The sequence below is a fragment of the Delphinapterus leucas genome, chromosome 15 (genome assembly GCF_059928025.1).
Source record: "Delphinapterus leucas isolate spDelLeu-1000000601 "Yukka" chromosome 15, BTC_Dleu_Yukka2, whole genome shotgun sequence".
Lineage (NCBI taxonomy): Eukaryota > Metazoa > Chordata > Mammalia > Artiodactyla > Monodontidae > Delphinapterus > Delphinapterus leucas.
In genome coordinates, this window is record NC_143143.1 from 3,888,981 (window position 1) to 3,910,127 (window position 21,147).

The 21,147-nt window shown below is 57.0% G+C and overlaps 1 protein-coding gene across 6 annotated transcripts in view; it reads right to left on the reverse strand.

Moving 5' to 3' along the window:
* Positions 1-21,147, reverse strand: part of FBXL18 (F-box and leucine rich repeat protein 18) — a 54,537-nt gene that overhangs the window by 25,437 nt on the left and 7,953 nt on the right. For 4 of the 6 annotated variants that reach the window (XM_089895545.1, XM_089895542.1, XM_022565424.3 and 1 more), the window contains 3 exons: positions 15,954-16,163; positions 10,864-12,407; positions 2,065-2,283 (listed from right to left, as the gene is read on the reverse strand). In XM_089895545.1, the coding sequence (XP_089751671.1) occupies positions 2,065-2,283; positions 10,864-12,407; positions 15,954-16,163 (1,973 nt within the window). The other 2 variants (XM_089895547.1, XM_089895546.1) reach the window with 2 other exon arrangements.

Below are 21,147 nucleotides of genomic sequence, written 5' to 3' on the forward strand. Positions count from 1 at the left end.
GGTCCCAAGTCCCCCACCCCCTCCCGAAAGGAACCCCACAGTAGAGTCCCCAAGGGATGTGAAGAGATGGTCACAAACGAGGAGACGATACCGGGCAATTAGCACATCAAGCGATGCTCCTTGGAAACAGACGCGACACAAGCTCACACGGCAGGAGGACACGCTCACCCGGCAGCCCCGGGAGAGTCTGGCAGTGTCTCGCATGAGCAAGGACGTGGGCCAAGAACACTCACGCCCACAGGGAAGCCGGGCTTAGGAGAACCGTCCTGGAGAGCAAGCAACTGGGCAATCTCCCGAACACACCCTACAGTGCCGCTTCTAGGGACCTGCGCAGCTGCACCCAGGGAAGCCCGCACGAGGATATTCACTAGAGCAGAGAAACAATGGAAACCACCAGGATCTCCCTCAACAGAACAGACACACGGCGTGATGAATCCGCTTGGGGGGCTGCCACACACAGCACTTAGCAGGAACACACTAGCTCCACGGGAGCCACACATGGCAGATCTCAAAACAATGTTGGGTGGACAACACAGGCTGCACACCCAGATGCAACATTACACATTCAGGGACGCTGGGAACACAGGGAAACAAAACACTGTGCTTCTCATGGATACTTGGATGGACTTCTAAAATTTAAAAAGTAAACTCATACTGGAGGTTCAGGGAGCCAAGCTGGCTTTATTTTAATCAATATATGATGATCCTTTATTTCTATCTTTTAAGTCTCTCAAATGTCAAAGCAATACAGAAAAAGCCAGACGCAAAGGACAAACGCTATATGGTTATACTTATAGGAGGTCCCTGGAGTAGAGACAGGAAGTAGAAGGGTGGGCGCCAGGGGCTGGGGGAGGGGGAGGGGGGTTTAATGTTTAATGGGGACAGAGTTTCAGTTCGGAATGGTGAAAACACTTAAAATGGAAAAAAACCAAAACAGTTAAAATGGTAAATTTTGTTATGCGTACTTTACCATGATTTCTTTTTAACACAGTGCTGTAAAAAGAATGAGCAACAGCTGGATGAACTGAGAATGAGCGATTTCCAAGATACATTATTAAGTGAAAAAGCAAACTGAGTATAAGAAAGGGGATCGGGAAAACATTTGTGTACCTGCTAATCCTACAAAAGAAACATAGGAAGGGTAACTGAGAACCGGGAACATTTGTCTCTGGGTACGGGGGGGTGGGGACAATGCGGGGGGGTGGGGACAGGAGGAGGCTGAGGGGTGGCCCTCACAAGAGCTCTGACCCTCCGACTTCAGTAAGGCTTCGAACACCAGAAAAACAAGGAAGCAAGCCACGCAGGACGTGGGGTGAACGCAAAGTGGAGTCCGAGGCAGTGGGAGCGAGGAACATGGCCAGGCTGAGGGAGACGGGAAGAGGCCGGCCCCAGGTCATTCGAAGACGGTGTTTGATGGGGCGACCCAGGTGCCACCCCCCAGGAGCAGAGCAGCTGCCCCACGCGCACACCGGGGGGACGGGACAAATCAGCAAACCCAGCTCAGGGAATGGAGAGCCAGGCCGTCTGCTGCTGGAGGGAGAGGCTGCGAGGAAGGAGGGGGCGAAGTGTGATGCGCCCTTGATGCAGGGTTGGAATCAGAGGTGCAGGATGAACGCGCTGTTTTCAACAGAAACGCGGACACCTGGCCACTGCCCTCCACGTGTCGAGGTCACGAAAGCCAGGGAGAGGCTGCGCCCGTCACAGCCTAGAAGGCCGAGGAGACCAGGCATGGCGAGGGCTCTGAAGCAAGTCCCGCACAGAACAAGGACGAGATGGGGAAGCGGACGGGATGCTAAGGGCTGCAGGTGACTCGCAGCACCACGCACATTCCCGCCTCTGACAGCTGTGCCAGGGGAACACGTGAGGGGCTGGATGGGGAAGAGGGTCCTGTCACGCGCGAGGGAGAGGGGCTCCCACTAGGCAGAACGCTGAGCCCGGGGCAGAGAAAAGGCCAGGGGGCTCACTGCATCACCGCCCAGCACTCTCTAACTCCGAGAAACAACCTCTGGCCCCCAGGGAAGCCTAGGGAGGAACAGCGCCCGAGCCCCCATGACGCGCACTCACCTGCGGAGGAGGGACTGCTGCAGGCTCCGGCAGGTGCTGAGCGACTCGCCGGTGAACAGGTGGCACACGACCACGTGCAGACAGCGCGCCATGAAGGCCAGCACAGCCTCGGGCTGTAAGGTGCCACTGCGGGACACCAGGCACAGGCGCTGCAACGCAGAGCACTGGCTCAGCGCCTGGAAGAACTGGGCGTTGGCGCTGAAGTAGGGCTGCTCCAGCCTGCAGGGAGAGAGGACGGACAGCGTGAGATCACGGAGGCGGACGCACGCTGAGCGGGGCTCCTGGTCCAGGGCCCAGACTGGCTGCCCCCAGGCCCATCCACACCACAGCCCCCAGGGGTGCCGGGTGAGGACTCAGACCCCTGGGGTCTCCCTTGGTGATCCTGATCTCGGGGGAGACCCTGCAGGCCCGATGCAACCAGATGCCCACAGACCCAGCCAAGTTGCTTCGTTCACCGCTCTGACTGCTCGGTGCGCCTACAGACCCAGAAGAGCGCATGGCAATTGAATCGTGTCCCCCAAAAGATCTGTTGCATTCCTAATCCTTGGTACCTGCACACGTGGCCTTATTTGGAAGCAGGGTCTTTGCAGACTAAGATGAAATCACGTGGGACTGGGGTGGGTCCAGTGACCGGTTCCTTAGACGCATTGTGACGGCACAGCAACACAGGAACACGAAGGGAGCTCGGGGCTGGAGTGACACGTCCACAAGCCAAGGAACCCCTCGCGCTGCCAGCAGCCGCCGGAAGCTAGGGGACAGGCCTGGAACAGGCCCCCACCCAGAGCTTCCAGAAGGAACCATCCTGCCGACACCTTGACCGGGGACTTCTGACCTCTTAACTATGAGAGGGTGACTGTCTGTTGTTTTAAGCCACCTGGTTGGTGGTCATTTGTCAGGGCAGCCCCAGGACACTAGCACAGAAGCCAGGGAGAGGAAGCTGGAGCATGAACAGAGCACAGAGATCGTTTCGCAATAAATCACACAGAAAGACCAAGACGGCCCCATGGACAGAGGTCAAAGTGGATCTTGTTTACCCAAAATCTTCCCACAAGAAAACCTATTAACAAGGGTTATCCCTGGAGATCAGCACCAGACTTGGGAACCGTCCTTATTTTATAGCACTCAGCGGTACCTCGGTCCTTCTCAGACAGGTACGTGCCTCACTTGACGCTTTTAAAACCATTCTGACTGCTGCGCAGAGTCCCGGTTACCCGGCCAGCGCCGCTTCAAGGCTGGCGGCACGAGCGGGAGAGGCCAGGCAGAGATTTCCACCCAAAGCAGGCAGAAGGCACACAGGCACCGCAGCGGGCGGGAGAAGGGCTTCACGGATGATGGAGATCTGGGCACATGTGCAGGAAACTGCAGTTCAGGGGCTACGTCTGAACCCGATGGCTGAAAAGGAGGACACTTCAAAGGGTGGCCACTGGGCACCCAGCAAGGCTCTCTCTCAACGAGCCACGAAGGCCTCTGATGGACATCGTGCCAGCCACGTGGGGCCTCAGCCCTCCGAGCAAGCCGGCCAGCCCGGGAGGACAGTGCTCTGCCAGGCTGTGCCCGAGCTGTGGAAACAGTGCCTCAGGTCGGGGTGACGCTGTCCCCTGAGGCTGGCCACCCCCAAGGCCCAGGCACTGCACAAGTCACTCCCTGCACAAACACGGCGTCTTGCCCGGGACTGTGGGTCTCTCTGAGCCTCAGCTCTGCCCACGGGACAGCCACTGACCCTCCAGGTGGGCCGGGGCAGCTGGCAAGACCCCCATCTCCGTGCGAGACCCACAGGGAACCCCGAGAGGCCTGTCTCTCCCCGTAAACTGACGAGGCCGAGTGGGTGACTTCCTGGGACGCCCCTGAGAGGCTCGTCTGCAGCTGTAGAATCTCATCATCAAAGGAGAGAAGCTTCTGGGGTGAGTGGAAAGGCCCTCCCCCATCCCCGAGAGGCGGTGGGCCTGCAGTGGGGACAGAGTCACCACCACCACCGCCCCCCGCCAGGCGGAAGAAGAGCCCAAGCGCTCTGGACGCAGCGACGCCCCAGGTGAGGCTGACCTGGGCGAGGGTGAGGGGCCGTCCACGGGCCCAAACGAGAGCCACGTGAGCCTCGGACACGGCCGCCACAGCCCTGACACCTGGGGACACTGACAAGTCACAGGACGGGTGAGGGGTTTTAAAATCAAGTCTGCGGGGCTTCCCTGGTGGCACAGTGGTTGAGAATCTGCCTGCTAACGCAGGGGACACAGGTTCGAGCCCTGGTCTGGGAGGATCCCACATGCCGCGGGGCAACTAGGCCCGTGAGCCACAACTACTGAGCCTGCGCGTCTGGAGCCTGTGCGCCACAACAAGAGAGGCCGCGATAGTGAAGAGGCCTGCGCACCGCGATGAAGAGTGGCCCCCACTTGCCACAACTAGAGAAAGCCCTCGCACAGAAATGAAGACCCAACACAGCCAAAAATAAATATAAAAATAAATAAAAGATTACTATTAATTAAAAAAAAAAATCAAGTCTGCGGTGACGGCACGTCTGTTCGGAGCCATCCTGTACGGGAGCCACCAGTCACTGAAATGCAGCAGTGAGACTGCGTTTTTAATTACACGTAAGCAGAAGTTCTAGCATGCTCCTAAAACTGTGGGGGGAACGCAGGTCTCTCTGGGGTATGATTCTGAAAAGCCTCACCCCGTCGAGGGTTCCGGGCGCAGCAGGAAGGAAGCCCCAGGCAGGGCTGCTCAGGCACAAACACCAGGGAAAGGGCTCCCCAAGGGCTGCAGTGCTCAGCGATGCCTCACCCGCCTGACGCCACTGAATGAATTTCATCCCTAAAGAAACCGGGAAGAAGTGAGGGAGCCGCGAGCCGGGCCTCTCAGAGCTGTGGGCCACGGACCCGGACCCGAGCCCCCGAACCCCCGGGCCCAGAGAGTAAGCAAGTGCATCTCGCCCACGGGTGTGAATGTTCCGAGAAGCTTATGTCTCTTAAGAAAATGTCTGAACATATTATTTGGTTCTATCTTTTTAAAAGATCCTAAGGTAAGCATACTGTGCAGACCTGAAAGTGCGAAAACTGGAGGGGGGCGAAAAGCCCTGACCCGCGAGTCGTCCCTGCAGCAGTGAGGAAGCTGGACCGCGGGCGGCGGGAAGGACAGGCCTGCGGCACCTCGGTCACTAGGTGGCGATGCGGGTCTGCGCTACCTGCTGGGGATCTCAAGCAGACAGAGGGGAGAGACAGAGGGAGCTGCGTACTACACGCTTTTGAACCTTTTTTTTCGGCCTGCCAGCCACTCCAGATTCCTCCCCCTGAAGGAAGCCCCCATCACGGGTGCTCAGGGCGGGCAGGCCTGGTGGGGCGGGCGAGGCTGGCACATCCACACCATGCCCCACTCCTCCGGGCGGTGGGCTGGCAGAGCTAACCTGACTCGAGTGACGGGCAGTGTCTTTGCTCAGGGCAGAGGAAGAGGGGCACCTCTGTGACTGGCTTCGCCCTGGGGGGTGGGCCTCAGCCTTCCGACCTCGAAGGGTCTGGCCTCCGACGCTTGCTCTCCGAGAGGCTCTGTGGGCACAGACCGGCGCTCGGGCCGCCCCTCATCTGCCTGCCCACCTCTCAGGCGCCCCTCCGAGCAGCGCCCAGGCCTGGAGGGTGGCCCTGGCATAGCCTCCAGGGCCTGGCTCCAAGAAGCCCTCTCACTTACGCCCAGACGCTGCCCCAGTTCCAAGGTCAGGGGCAGCCCAGGGTGACTCAGGGTGATGTTCTCCCTTCCCCTCTCCACCACGCAGGGCTTCATCAGGTGCCCTGCTCTGCCTAGCTTGGCACCCTCCCACTGGCAAAGTACGCCACAAATCCAGAGCCTGCGAGGCCCCAGCGGGACGACGTGTTCCGGCAGGAGCGGCCCTGGCCCCAGCTGGCAAAGAGCTGCAGCTCACGGACCTCGCTGGTGGGGACGGCGGAGGCCAACCAGGGAAGTGCGGGAGCTGTCGGGGAGGCCGCCCTGGGAGCGGTGTGACAGGCAGGCACCATCTGCTTCTCTCCCTCCATCCCCCTGGGCTCCGCTTGCCACAGAAGGCAGGAATCCGGAGGAACGGGGCCATTTGGCCAAGTTCTAGAAACTGGTGTTTGTTCCGAACAGGCAGTACCCAGCTCCGATGAGGTGTGGGCGCAGCAGCCGCGTGCACAGAAAGCCCGTCGTGAGAGGCGGTCAGGTCCTCAGGTCGGCCCACAAAACCCACACTGCTCGCACGGCCCTGCCCCGGGGCGAGGTCTGGGCCACAGGGGTCACGTCTGAGGCCCCGGAAGTCACTTGGTGACCACTAAACGCCGGGTTACCCCCATTTGACATCCAGCGACCCCACGAGACAGGACCCGCTCCCAGCTGCCCACAGACCAGCCGTGTCTCCTGAGCCAGTTCATTAGCCTTCTGGGCCCCACTTTCCTCATCTGTACAATGGGGCGATAGTATCGACACGCCCGAGGTTGTTAAAACGTCAAAGACCTGCAAGCACGGGGAGAGCACGTGGCAGACGTGCAAATACAAGCCAATGGGGCAGCCACGGTCTGCAGCAGCCTAAAGGGCAGTCTCTCCCTTCAGCTTCCAGAACATCCCCACCCCCCACCTCCTCTCCCGGACAGCTCCTACCAAGTCCTCATCCTCCTGACCAGATCCTGTTGGGCGGTCTCTCCAGTGCAAGCGCAAGCTGGCGGACCTGGGAGATGGTCCCCCTCCCTGGGGGTTGGGGGGGGGGGCCGGGGGGGGGGGTCCAGGCTTCTCCAACCCACACGCGTGCAGCCGCACCCCTGCCTTCCTCTCTCAGCCACGTGGCAGCCACGTCAGCTCAACGGCTCAGGCCAGAAGCCCTGGAGCCGCCTGGACCCCCCAGCCTCAGCGCCCATCCCATGCACCCAGTCAATCAGCAGCTTCCCCGTGAAGTCAGAAGCTGGCTATTCCTGGCCATGCCCCAACCCCTGCTCTCGCCTGGCTGCTCCCTGCATGTCTGACGTGCCCCTGACGGTGGCCCTGCCGCTGCCCCCAGGCCACTTGCGGCACAGCAGCGAGACCTGCCCTGCTTCCATTCTGGCTCCTGAGACCCTGGCACACCCATCTCGGGCCCTGCGCTCTCAGCTCTGTCCAACAGAACCTTCTGGGCAGAGGGGAGTGTCTGTATGTGCTCTGTCCAGCACAGTGGCCACCAGCACACGTGGTTACTAAGCACCTGAGACGTGGCTGATGCCACCAAGGAACTCGATGCTTGGTTTTATCTCATTTTAGTTCATGTAAACGTAAGTCACCCTGTGGGTCGTGGATACCGTACCAGCTGATGTGACTCTACCTGCCTGGCCCGGAGCACTCTTCCCCCAGGTTCTGCTTTCTAACTCACCTCCCTGGGTTCTCTGCTCAAAGCTCACCTCCTTCATGAAATGTACCCCAAATGCCACCCCCGCACCCAGGCATCCGTCGCCCTGCTCTGCTTCTCCTCCCCGGCGTTTGTTACCGTCTAACATACCGTACGCTTCCTTTACCTTGACTGTTGGTCTGTTTTCCCCACTAGAACGTAAGCTCCCCGAGGACAAGGATCTTTGTTTTGTTCAGTGTCCTGGGTGCCTGGAACAGTGCCTGGCATAAGAGGTGCTCATGTATTTGCTGAATGGATGAAGAACCATAACGTGTATTATAAGTGCCACGTCCTGTTCTAAGTGTCTTATAAGGATGAATCCCTTTGGTCTGAACAGCCCCACTTTACTGAACAAGGACCTGGGCACAGACAGCCCAAGGTCCACCCAGGCCTTCTGACTCTGAGGCCCCTGCCGTGGGTCCTGCCTGCCTCCACCCAAGGCTAGGGTCTATCTCCTGGACGAGGAGATGCAGGGACATGGAACCAGCTTGGACGCCACGCCCACTCCTCACTCCTCCAGGCAGAGCAGCCCTGAAGGGGCCAAGCACAGGCCTCGTGCAGGGAATCCAGCAGCCCGGGTGAGCTGGGAGCACCTGCCATCTCCAGGTGGCCATGCAGGCAGCAGACATCTGATATGACACTGTGGGACTTCCCTGGTGGCGCAGTGGTTAAGAATCCGTCTGCCAATGCAGGGGACACGGGCTTGAGCCCTGGTCCGGGAAGATCTCACATGCCGTGGAGCAACTAAGCCCATGCGTCACAACTACTGAGCTTGCGCTCTAGAGCCCACGAGCCACAACTACTGAGCCCGCGCGCCACAACTACTGAAGCCTGCACGCTTAGAGCCCGTACTCCGCAACAAGAGAAGCCACCGCAATGAGAAGCCCGCACACCGCGACGAAGAGTAGCCCCCGCTTGCTGCAACTAGAAAGAAAGCCTGTGCACAGCAATGAAGACCCAACGCAGCCAAAATTAATTAGTTAATTAATTTTAAAATATGACACTGTGGACATGAGGCAGAAAGGACGTTGGAGAGAGAAGGCCAGTTTTCATTACCTGCCTTGAAGCACTGTGACTTTTTATTTTATCTTATTTTTATTTTTTTGGCCGCATCGCGCAGGCACATGGGATCTTAGTTCCTCAACCAGGGATTGAACCCGCACCCCCTGCAGTGGAAGCGTAGAGTCTTAACCACTGGACCACCAGGGAAGTCCCGTGACTTTTTAAACTACGTGAATGTATGAGTTTATTTTACTTTCACTGATTTCTCTATTGATCAAACACTCCTCAATAACGGGCACGTGGTTTGACCACAGCGTGGTTAGAAAAGGCGCCAAGTTTAAGAGGGTAGCAAGAAAGCCAAAACACTGAGGACAAAAATGACAGATCCAGAAATACTCTGGCTCTGAGTTTAGTTAAATTAGAACTCAAATGCTCCCTCAGGCTCCCCGAACTAAGGGACATTCAATTCCTGATCACGAGAATCCAACAGGGTAACAGGACAGCAGACCTGGTGGTTTTTCGTCTGTTGGATGTATTTTGTGGTCCACCTGCAGCTTCAATTTACGCATGGCCCACTGACCACTCACTTCACAACTGTCCTTCTGGAAAGGCCACTGATGTGACAGTGAAGGCACGGGAGGGGACAAGGTGGGAGGAGGCACTGGATGGAGATGAACCAGTGAAAAGGGAGGGAGCTGAGAGCGATCTGGGCAAGAGGGGCAGCATCGTCTGAGATGGCAGCCAGGCTCACCCTGTGAAGGGCGAGGGGCAGGGGCTGCGGCCAGGGCCCCTCCCCACTCACTCACAGGTGGCGCCCCGCCCCACAGGGCAGGAGGGGGCCAAGCCACGTGGGAGGCCAGGCTTGGACCCCGGACCGCAGCCCTCACGCTGGCAGGGACTGGGCAGGGGGCCCGCAGCGTGTGTTGCCCTGGGGGCGGCAGGCAGCCTGGCAGAGAAGCTCTGGGAGGCTCCAGGGCCGGGGCAGCAAAGCTCCACCTCAAATCCGGTTCATTTCCTGCCTTCTACGGGGAGAGTGGAGGTCCGAAAAGGACACGCTTGTCTCCATTTTGTGTGGCTCGGGGGCCCAGGTCGAGCACTGGACTTCGATGACCCGGGCGGACCTCAGCTCCTCCCTCAGGCGTCCGCTGCCTCTCCATGAAGCAGGAACGACGAAGGGCCTAGTGAGGAGATCAAGCCAGACAGCGCCACAGAGCCCCCAGCCTGGTGCCCGGCCCGTAGCGAAGACACACAGTGAGTGCTCACTGGTGCGGCGATGACGACACGCGCGCATCCCCGTGCCCCGATGCCGCCCTCACCCGGCTGCCCCACCAGCTCCAGCCTCATGGAGACCAAGCCCAGCGGCCACTCCCTCCCCCACCCGAAGCCCTCGCAGAGCTGAGGCCTGAGGCCACCACGACGTTTAGGAAACTGCAGTTTTTCAAGATCAGATCTGTAGACATTTTCAAATCCGGCTCAGGTTAACAAAGGCTGGCCTTCTAAATGCTGGGCCCTCACGAGAACAGCCTTCACTCTACAGCATGAGTCGCCGGGGATCATTCCACGTCGGGGCCCAGGAAATCGCCAGTGGCCCTCCAACAACTGCCTGGGTGGGGGAAGCCCTGCCGAGGTCCGTGGGTCCCACCACCCCGCACTCTCCAGGGGCGGCCCCTCAGGTCAGCCCGGCCGTCCTGCTCCGGGCACCGCCTTCTGAGCCCGCCTCTCCGTCTCCCCTCCCCCGGCCTGGCCCCTCCAGTCCAGGTGGGAGGCCAGAGGGACGTCTCCAAACTGGAACCCAGACCCCTCCCTCTGCGGGCTGAAGTCCTTCAGCACCTTCACCTCACCTGATGCCCCCGTGCCCCCGATCAGAATCATCTGGCTTCAGAGCACGCTGCTTGTTTGTAAGCCTCTGGGGCTTCTACACACGCTGCCTTCTTTCCCGGAAAGCCTTGCGCCTGCATCTCCTGGCTAACCCCGACTCATCCTTCAAGAGTCGCAAAGCTAGGCTCCACTCCCGGCCCCCCACTTACCAGCTCCGTCATCTGGCAAGAACTGCGTCCACCTCGTGGGACGGGCACGAGGATTAATAAGATCACGTACGCAGCAGCGTCCCAGAGCCCAGGCACTGAAACAGCCACAGGCAACGAGGACGATGTGCCAGGCTCGGGCGGCCCTGCCTCCTGCACACCCTCCCTGGGCGCCACCAACTGCCACTTCCCGAGCCTCCGCGCCCCCTGAGCCCCACCACTGCGCACAGTCCCTTGTCAGCACCCCCCCAAGACTCTCAGCCCCTGGAGGACAGGCCTGCACCCCGCTCGCCTCAGCAGGTGCGCAGCGGGTACGCCAACATCTGCCGAGCAGAAGGCCGTGCGCCCCTAAGGCCTCCCCACAGGGCCGGCAGAGGCCACGGCGGGGCGGCCGGGTGCCCTCACCTGAGGTCCTTCAGCCGCTTGCAGTGCTTCAGCATGTCCGCGAGGGCGGAAGTGTAGGCCACCTTGCCCATCGTGCCCAGGTGGGCCAGGGACAGGGACTGGAGCTGCTGGCACTGGACGCCGATGCTGACCAGCCCGGAGCCTGTCAGGATGCTGGGCAGCTGGGCCAGCGTCAGGTGCCTCAGGAAGGCCAGCTGGCCGATGGCGGCCACCTCTGAGTCCCCCACGCTCTGTGCCCGGCCGCAGGGGGGGAGCGAGTTGCGGATGGCGGGCTCGTTGCGCGGCATGGCAGACGAGAAGTTGGACCCAATCAGCTCGAGGCGGTCCAGGAAGGGCACGCTCTTCAGCAGCGACCAGAACACAGAGGACGGCAGGGGGCCCGCCTGCCCGGAGAAAGGGTCGGGGCCGGACGGCACGCCGATGCGGACCTTCTTGCCGAAGCCGCGGGGCACAGCGTGCGTGGCAGGCTGGACGGGCGCGCGGTCGGCCCGTGGCGCCGAGTCAGCGACGGCGCAGACGGGCAGCGAGAGGGAGCGCAGGTGGCAGAGCCGTGCCAGCAGCTGGCACAGGTGCCGGCCGGGGCCCTCGGGGCTGTGGTGGTGGGCAGCCGAGAGGTTGAGGTGTCGCAGGTTGCCGCAGGCTGCCACCAGCGTCTCCAGGATGCCACTATCGATGTCGTCCTCTGCCTTGCGCAGCAGGGAGTCGGGCGCCAGGCAGTGCGCACAGCCGCTGAGGTTCAGGCCAGCCAGGCTCCGGAGGTCCCTGCCGCCATCGATGACGCGCCGGATCAGGTGGCCGCCGGACAGGGCACAGCGGCTGAAGCTGAAGTAGAAGGGGCTGCTGAACTTCATGTGCTGGAGGAGGGCCGAGCCGTTGAGCCAGGACTTGGGCAGCTGCAGCGCGTCCAGCGCCACGTTGCGGGCCATGGACTCCAGGAGGTTCTTGGTGGCCCCGCTCTCAGCAAAGCTGCCGGGCACGGAGATGAGGAAGGCGTGCAGGTTCTCGGGCGTGCGGTCGCTGAGCACAGCCAGGTAAAGGCGCACCACCTCCTGGTTGATGTAGCCGGGGGCCAGGCGGGCGTAGAAGACGCGCAGGTGCTGATAGCGTGGCACGTTGCTCTGGCCCACCATGAGCTGGCCCGAGAGCACGGCGCCCTCGCGCGTGCGGTCCAGGATCTCGAAGTACAGCAGCAGCTTCTCGAGGCTGGTGCAGCAGGGCACCACGCCGTACGAGGGCGTGTACAGCGTCTGCTTGAGCTCCCGCACACGGCTCAGCGTGGCCTTGCACTCACCGCTCAGCTGGCTGGCGTCGAAGCCGGGGCTCACGTCAATGGCCAGGGAGCGCAGGCGCTGCAGGGCCGACAGAACCTTGGAGAGGCGCAGGGAGGTCAGGTGGCAGCCCGAGAGGTTCACCTTCACCAGGCCGCGGCAGCGGGCCACGTGCTCCACCGTGCTGCCCGACAGCCAGTAGCAGCCGGCCATGCTGAGCTGCTGGATCTCCCAGCCGATCTCCGTCACCAGCTGCTTCACCTTGTCCTCGCTGGCCTGTGGGTGGGCAGAGGGGGGGAGAGAGGGGCTGCAGGCACCGGCGTCTCCTCCACCCTCGCCCCCCAGACCGCGCTCTCCACCGTGACAGTCAGGGAGCCGCGGGGGACACGGCAGAGGTCCCACTCCAGCTGAGGAGGGGCAATGAGGGCAGGGCTGGCGCCTCGCCCCCCCCGCCCCTGCATGCTTACCTTCCACCGACAGTCAGGAGCCTCAGCCAGGCGGGAATGGAAAATGGGGCAGCCCCTGTGGAAAAGTCTGGTGGCTCCTCCAAAAGCTAAACAGAGTTACCACGTGACCCACAATTCCACAGCCAGGTGTACACCCAAGGGGACTGAAAGCGGGGACTCAGACTCCTGCACACCCATGTCCACGGAGAACCGTTCACAACAACCGGAAGGTGGCAACAACCCAGCCGTCCATCAACGGATGAACAGGTAAAGGCAATGGGGTCCATCCATGCAGTGGAATTCTACTCGGCATGGAGAGGAATGAGATCCTGACGCTGCTACAGCATGAGTGAACCTTGAGGACATGATGCCCAAAGAAGCCAGTCATAAAGATCACATGTTGTATGATCCACTTATATGAAAGATCCAGAACAGGCAAAACCAGAAAGAGAAAGTAGAATAGAGGTCACCAGAGGCCTGGGCAAAGGGGACATGGGAGTTATTGCTTAATAGCTCCAGAGTTTCTGTTTAAGGCGATGAGAAAGTTTTGGAAAGAGTGATGATGGTTGCGTAACACTGTGAATGTACTTAGGGCTAACGAAATGGTACACTTAAAAGTGGTTAGGGGGGCTTCCCTGGTGGCGCAGTGGTTGAGAGTCCACCTGCCGATGCAAGGGACACGGGTTCGTGCCCCGGTCCGGGAAGATCCCACATGCCGCGGAGCGGCTGGGCCCGTGAGCCGTGGCCGCTGAGCCTGCGTGTCCGGAGCCTGTGCTCCGCAACCGGAGAGGCCACAGCAGTGAGAGGCCCGCGTACCGCAAAAAAAAAAAAAGTGGTTAGAGGACTTCCCTGGTGGTGCAGTGGTTAGGAATCCGCCTGCCAGTGCAGAGGACACAGGTTAGAGCCCTGGTCCGGGAAGATCCCACATGCCATGGAGCAACTAAGCCCGTGCGCCACAACTACTGAGCCCACGTGCCACAACTACTGAAGCCTGCGCACCTAAAGCCTGTGCTCCGCAACAAAAGAAGCCACTGCAATGAGAAGCCTGCACACAGCAACGAAGACCTAACATATCCAAAAAAAAAAAAAGTGGTTAGGGTGGGAAGTTTCATGTTAGGTGGGGTTTTTTGAAATCACATAGTGGAATCACACCCTGGAAGCGTTCTTTCGCTGTCACTTTCCTTTACGTCACATGCACTTTCATATCATTAAATGTTCCTCAAAAACCTGGCCTGGACGGCCTAGGGAGCCACAGTATGTCCAGGAGGGGGCCCAGTGGCCACCAAGGGCTTCGGACAACACAGCATCCATGTACATAAGGCTTGTGCACATGATCACTTCTCTACAGCAAATGTACACACACAGAACTGTGCAGACGAAGGACACACATTCTAAACGCTCCAGACAGACTGTGCACCTGCCCTTCCTCTACAGTAAAGAACCCTCGTGGGCAGGAAGCCTGACCTCAGTGCTTTGGGGAGTAAGTTCAGCTCTCCATCAGGGAGGAGCACAGTGCTCTCACAGAAAGAGACTGAGCTCTGGGTTTCAAAGGCATCACTGCCCAGCCAGCAACAGCAGTAGGAGCCCCTAAAATTTGAGTTAAGGGCAAGGCCTCTGTTTAACTTTAAAATAGGTCATCAACTGATTTTCCAGGTTGCAGGCAATTCGGCGAGGACAGGATAATCTTCTCAGTAAGTAGTGGTGGAAGGCGTGAATAGCTGTGTGCAGAACAGTGAGCCTCACCCTGACCTCACGGCATATGTGGAGATGAACACAAAAGGATCACAGACCTGCCATAAGAGCTAAACCTATAAACTTCTATAAGACAACATAGAAGGGTGCTGGGAATACTGGACAGCCACAGGCAAAAGAATGAAACTGGACCACTATCTACACCATACACCAAAATTAACCCAAAATGGATTAAACACTTGAATGTAAGACCAGGAACCATAAAGCTCCTAGAAGAAAATATAAGTAGTAATAAGCTCCCTGACATCAGTCTTAGTGATGATTTTTTGAAATCTGACACCAAAAACAATAGAAGCAAAAAGAAACAAGAGGAACTACATCACCTGAGCAGTTTCTGCACAGCAGAGGGAACCAGCAACAAAATGAAAGGCAGCCTATTAAATGGGAAAAGATATTGCAAATCATATATCTGATAAGGGGTTAATATCCGAAATATACAGAGAACTCATACAACTCAATAGCAAAGAAACACCCCTATTAAAAAAATAGATAGAGGGGCTTCCCTGGTGGCGCAGTGGTTAGGAATCCACCTGCCAGTGCAGAGGACACGGGTTCGAGCCCTGGTCTGGGAGATCCCACATGCCGCGGAGCAACTAAGCCCGCAAGCCACAACTATTAGCCTCTGTGCCACAACTACTGAAGCCCACGCGCCTAGAGCCTGTGCTCCGCAACAAGAGAAGCCTGTGCACCGTAATGAAGAGTAGCCCCTGCTCACCGCAACTAGAGAAAAGCCCGCGTGCAGCAACAAAGACCCAACACAGCCAAAAAAATAAATTAAAATTTTCTAAAAAGTTAAAAAGAAGAAAGAAGACAACATAGGAGAAAATCTTCATGACCTCAGGTTTCACAAAGATTTCTTCAACAGAATACAAAAAGCATGAACTCAAAAATTCAATAAATTGGACCTCACCAAAATTAAAAACTTATGCTCTTCAAAAGACACTATTAATCAAAATGAAACGGCAAGCCACAGACTGTAAGAGAAAATATTCACAACACATCCCACAAAGGACTTGTACCAGAATATATATGGAACTCCCAAAACTCACTAAGAAAAAGATAGACAATAATGAATGGGCAAAAGCCTTGCACAGACACTTCTGAGAAGATATACAAATGGCCCACGCACCTGAAGAAAGCATAATCGACAGCATCCTCCACCAGAGAATACAAGTTAAAACTACAATGAGATACCACCTCCCATGCATCACAATGGCTAAACTGAAAAGACTAACACCACCAAGTGTTGACGAGGATGCAGAGCAACCAGAACTCTCGGATGCCGCTGGTGGGGAGAGGTGGTGCCTCCAACTGTGCTTAACTCCACAGGAAAGCCCAACACTGACAGTGGGCCCGCACGTCCACTCCTGGGTACCTATCTACCAGGAAGTCAGTCTCCCTCCTGGCCCAGTGCCAAGGCCCAAGACCCTTCCAGAAGAGCGCCTGCTCTACCTGTGCTCTGGCCCAGATGGCACACTACCTGCACTTTTGGGCCCCTGACTTTTGCCGTATCATCCCTGCAAGTGCCCCATCACTGCCAGGCTGTGCGGGGCCTCAGTCGGGCACCTCGGTTGTTCCCCATCTCTGCCCCCAGCATGCCAAGCGCCACCCCCAAGCCCCTCACCTCATAGTCCTTCTGCAGCAGCACCGTGTGGGTGAGGCTCTTGTCCAGGCACAGCGCTGCGAGCTTCCGGCAGGTGCGCCGGACGTTCAGAATCAAGTCTATGCTGGGGACGTGGCTCAGGATGTGCAGGAGGATCTCATCCGAGAAGCCCAGGAGGTGGGCACCATCTGCCACCGCAGCCGCTGCAGGGGGTGCATCGCTGGATGTGTCCTGAAAACAAGGGGCATCAACTTCCATGGGATCCCCCAGGGTGGCCCTCAGGCAAGGGAAGCCTTCACCACAGTCCGTGGGGAAGAAGAGACTGTTACCAAAAATCTTAACTGCAGATTAAAGAGTCCCCAACATTCTTCGAAAGCCCCTTTCAATCTGCACACCAGGATCGCTCTTCAAAAGTGACAGATTTGAGGGCTTCCCTGGTGGCGCAGTGGTTGAGAGTCCGCCTGCCGATGCAGGGGACACGGGTTCGTGCCCCGGTCCGGGAAGATCCCACATGCCGCAAAGCAGCTGCGCCCGTGAGCCATGGCCGCTGAGCCTGCGCGTCCGGAGCCTGTGCTCCGCAATGGGAGAGGCCACAACAGTGAGAGGCCCGCGTATCGCAAAAAAAAAAAAAAAAAAAAAAAAAAAGTAACAGATTTGAAATTTAAGAGAGATTTTTCCTACTGAAGGTCTCCAGACAAGTCTGGCAGGTTTCCAACTCAACTCATGACCATCGGCAAGGTTGTCCATTTGTAAAAGCTGCTATTCTGCCCCCACCCTGCTCTGCCCCTAATGGCAGGCAGTATTCTTAAAACATCCTTGGGCCGGTGAATTCCATCAAGAAACAATGATAATTGGTCTTCACCAATAACAACAGTGCCTTCACCTCCCAGGGTTGCTCTGATGGGTAATGAGTTACCATTACGTGTATGATATGTGTATCAGCTCTTCAGGACAGCGCTGGATGCAAATGAGAGAATGAAACTATGAGGCCCTAATAAATAAGAAACAGCACCTACCAGACCAATGAATTTTTAAATCTCAAGATTCATAACAAACAATAGGAACTGCACAACTTCTCTCCACTTATCAGACTTCCTGGTTAGAAATCCACGTTGGGGGCTTCCCTGGTGGCGCAATGGTTGAGAATCTGCCTGCCAGTGCAGGGGACACGGGTTCGAGCCCTGGTCCAGGAAGATTTCACATGCCACGGAGCAACTAAGCCCGTGCACCACAGCTACTGAGCCTGCGCTCTAGAGCCCACGAGCCACAACTACTGAAGCCCCCGCACCTAGAGACTGTGCTCTGCAACAAAAGAAGCCACCACAATGAGAAGCCTGCGCACTGCAACAAAGAGTAGCCCCCGCTCACCGCAACTAGAGGAAGCCCACGTGCAGCAATGAAGACCCAACACAGCCAAAAATAAAATAAGTAAAAGAAAAAAAAAAGAAAGAAATCCATGTTGGTATTTCCAGTAAGATGTCCACTCATCTTACTGTTTCATTCTGCTTTTGCAAATATCTACAGAAGGTTTTCTGCCCTAATGTGGGCTTCCCGTCTTACTGACCAGTGCCTGTACAACCAAGACAAAGAGGGGATAGACCTATGTCAGTGTGCCGTGAAATCCCCAAATCAAGGCCAAAGGAACTGGGATGCTCTAAGAAAAGCCCATGGTGGGCAGGAATCCCTGTATCTTCCCAACACCTCCTGAAGGGCCCCTCCTGCCTTAAACGTCCTCACTGATGGGGTGCCTCTCTGACACTCCCAGGAGGGAGAGTATCCAGAACTATTTCTACTGCCTTTTCCAGTGATTCTTTCTACGAGCCCCGCCTCCTCTGTCCTGCCTCTTTTTCCATACATATTTGCATGGATGGAAGCCTCCAGGCTTGGAAAGCCCTGCTGCTGCCATGGCAACCGTTAAGTCCAGGGAGGAAGGGCCTGTCTGCACACCCCACACAGGCACCAGGGGTTTCCCGGGAGCTATGACTGCGACACCCCTCCAGCCTCTGCATCCGGCCGAGCCCTTGCCAGGACAGGAAAGGTTTCCCCGATTACTGCCCACCCTTTCAACAGCATCGGCCCCTCCCACTCACCCTTCTTCCTGAGAGGCTGTAGCCAGACTTGCCTTCCCTTCCCTCCTTCCTTCCGAAGTGCCCTCAATCCTGTCTCCCTCCTCCCACCTTTACAGGGGCAGAAGGCAGCCATCAGACCCAACTCCATAGCTGCCCTGGGTCACTGTATTCTGGGGTCTAGTGTTTTGAACCATATGTGACTTTCCTGACAAATTTCCCAGACCCAATCATCTGGGATCATCCCAGACACCTGTTAAAAAATCAGATTCCCAGGCCACATCCTAGACCTAGGGACTCTATCTCCTGAGAGAGAGGCTGGGACCAGGGGCAATCCTTATCAGGCAAGCTTGGTATACAGGGCTCCTGGGCACAAGTGGGAAGAGCTGGGCCTGAATTCCACCGAGCAGCCTGAGGCTGACCCCTTCTGATGCCCAATTCGCAGATTTATCAAAGTAAGAACGCCACTGCAGAGCAAAGAGAACACGGGGCAAGACACTCCCAGAAACTCCAATATCATATCATTTCCAGTTACAGTATGGAACACTGAATTTCTCTCAAAACCACCTAGAAATCACATGAATTAAAAAAAACAAACAAAACAGGTGAGCTGCAGCTTCCTCCGTCCAGTCTCAGCACCCCCGACGCGATCACCTTCTCCACATGCTGTGCCCCAGTGCTGTCCTTAGGCCAGCATCCCCTGTCCTGGGACAGGCGTTCAGGGCAGCAGGCCTGGACGAGAGGAGCAGCCGCCCAGGCAGCAGGCCAGATTGGTTCCCCACCCCCCACCCCACCCCCGGTCTCCCGACGGCCAAGCCTGGGAGGCCCAGTCGTGCTGGGTTTGCAACAGTTGAGTCTTTTCCCTGGAATGGAGGCTTCATTTCTAAGTCCGTGTACCTTCCCCCAGGAAAGGCAGCCAGTTCTGCAGAGGTAACAGCAAATAGGGGGCCGCCACCAGAAGGGAGGGAGGAGGCCTCCGAGCTTCTTCACCTCCGAGCGGGGGTGTGTGAGTAGCCCCCGCTCACCACAACTAGAGAAAGCCGGTGCACAGCAACAAAGACACAATACAGCCAAAAGTAAATAAATCAAATAAATAATAATAAATTTTTTTTAAAAAGAAATAGAAAAAAACTGGGCAATAAGTACATAGAGGGAAGTTCATTACAACATCCTTTTGCAAGTGTGTGGAATTTTACATTTTACCTTTTTTTTTTTTTTTTTTTTTTTTTGCGGTACGCGGGCCTCTCACTGTTGTGGCCTCTCCCGTTGTAGAGCACAGGTTCCGGACGCGTAGGCCCAGCGGCCATGGCCCACAGGCCCAGCCGCTCCACGGCACGTGGGATCCTCCCGGACCGGGGCACGAACCCGCGTCCCCTGCACCAGCAGGCAGACCCTCAACCACCGCGCCACCAGGGAAGCCCTACATTTACTTTTGTTTTTGGTTTTTTTGATCACAGGAGTGACCTGAGGGATGCTTCTCACATTGCCCCTCTTCGTAAGCCTCTGCTTCTCCAGTTGGCATTTTCTGGAATGTCCCCTGTCCCACGGCACTCAGGCCTCCAAGCCTTTGCACAAGCTGCCCCCTCCACCCAACGTGCCACCACACAAAAGAAACTGCTACTCTCGGAACTTCAGCTCCAAGGCTCCGTCCCCAGGAAGCCCTTCCAGCATCCCCCAGACACATTTAACTCACCTTCTCCTCCACTGCTGCCCCAGCTTACCCTCCCCCCGCTCCAGTCTCCAGCCTCATCAGGTGAACTGTACTGGTTTGTTGCTTGCCTGTCTCCTCCCTAGGCCAGGAATGGCTCCTGAACAGGGATCACTTTCTAATGCCCAAGGGAAAGAGCCACTGAACTGGGTGTCAACAAACCATGGCTTCAGAATCATTTGAAGAGCTATTAAAAACGCAGAGCCCGACTCCTCAGAAACTCAGGGAGCAGTCCTAGACATCTGCATTTTAAGCCCAGCAAGGACCCTCAAAATCAGACCCCCCCATTCTGAAATCAGAGAGTGGGGATGGTGGCACAACCTTGTGAATAGATTTTAAAACCACTGCATTATACACTTTAAAAGTAAACTTTGGGACCTCCCTGGGAGCCCAGTGGTTATGACTTCGTGCTTCCATTCATTGCCAGGGGCGTGGGTTCGACCCCTGGTCAGGGAACTAAGATCCTGCATACCACACGGTGCAGCCAAAAATTTTAAAAAACTGAATAAAATAAAATAAAAGTGTAAATTTTATGGTATGTTAACTGTATCTCAGTCAATCAATCAATCAATAATTAGACTGTCCCAGGGACTTCCCTAGTGGCACAGCGGTTAAAAATCCGCCTGCCAATGCAAGGGACACGGGTTCCAGCCCTGGTCTGGGAAGATCCCACATGCTGTGGAGCCACTAAGCCCATGCGCCACAACTACTGAGCCTGCGCTCTAGAGCCCGCGAGCCACACCCACTGAGCCTGTGTGCCACAACTACTGAAGCCCGCACGCCTAGAGCCCGTGCTCCGCAACAAAAGAAGCCACCACAATGAGAAGCCCGCGCACCACAACGAAGAGTAGCCCCCGGTAACCGCAACTAGAGAAAAGGCCACATGCAGCAACAAAGACCCAACACAACCAAAAATTAAAAAATAAATTTATAAAAAATAAAAATTTTTTTTAAATAATTAGACCATCCCAGAGAAAGGGACCTTGATCATGTCCAGGATAGAGCAAGACTCCCCCTCTCTCCTCTCAAGCCAAAAGACCCTCACGATGGGACAAGAGGCCTCACTGGGCAGGGCCCCGACATATGATTCAAGGAACAGAGGGGCCTTTGCGCCAGGACCCCGTAAGACCAAGGTGCCAGACAGCCCCCCCCCACCGCCAAGCACACGCGACTAACGGGAATCTGCTAACACAGCCAGGCTATACCCCCAGGATTCTTCCTGGGGAGCTGGTACTCTCTGGCCCTTCAATCCTACTACCAGCGAACAGGTGGGCCCCACACCTTCCCCCTCAATCAAGGGGCCACTTCCGAGCCAAATCCGCTTCCAATGAAGAACATCTGTCGGCAACCCCAGCCGCCTCCCACGCACTCATGCCGAACCCGCTCCTGCTAGCCGGAGCACGAGCAAGCCCGCAAGGGCTAGGGAATACGCTCGACGGTC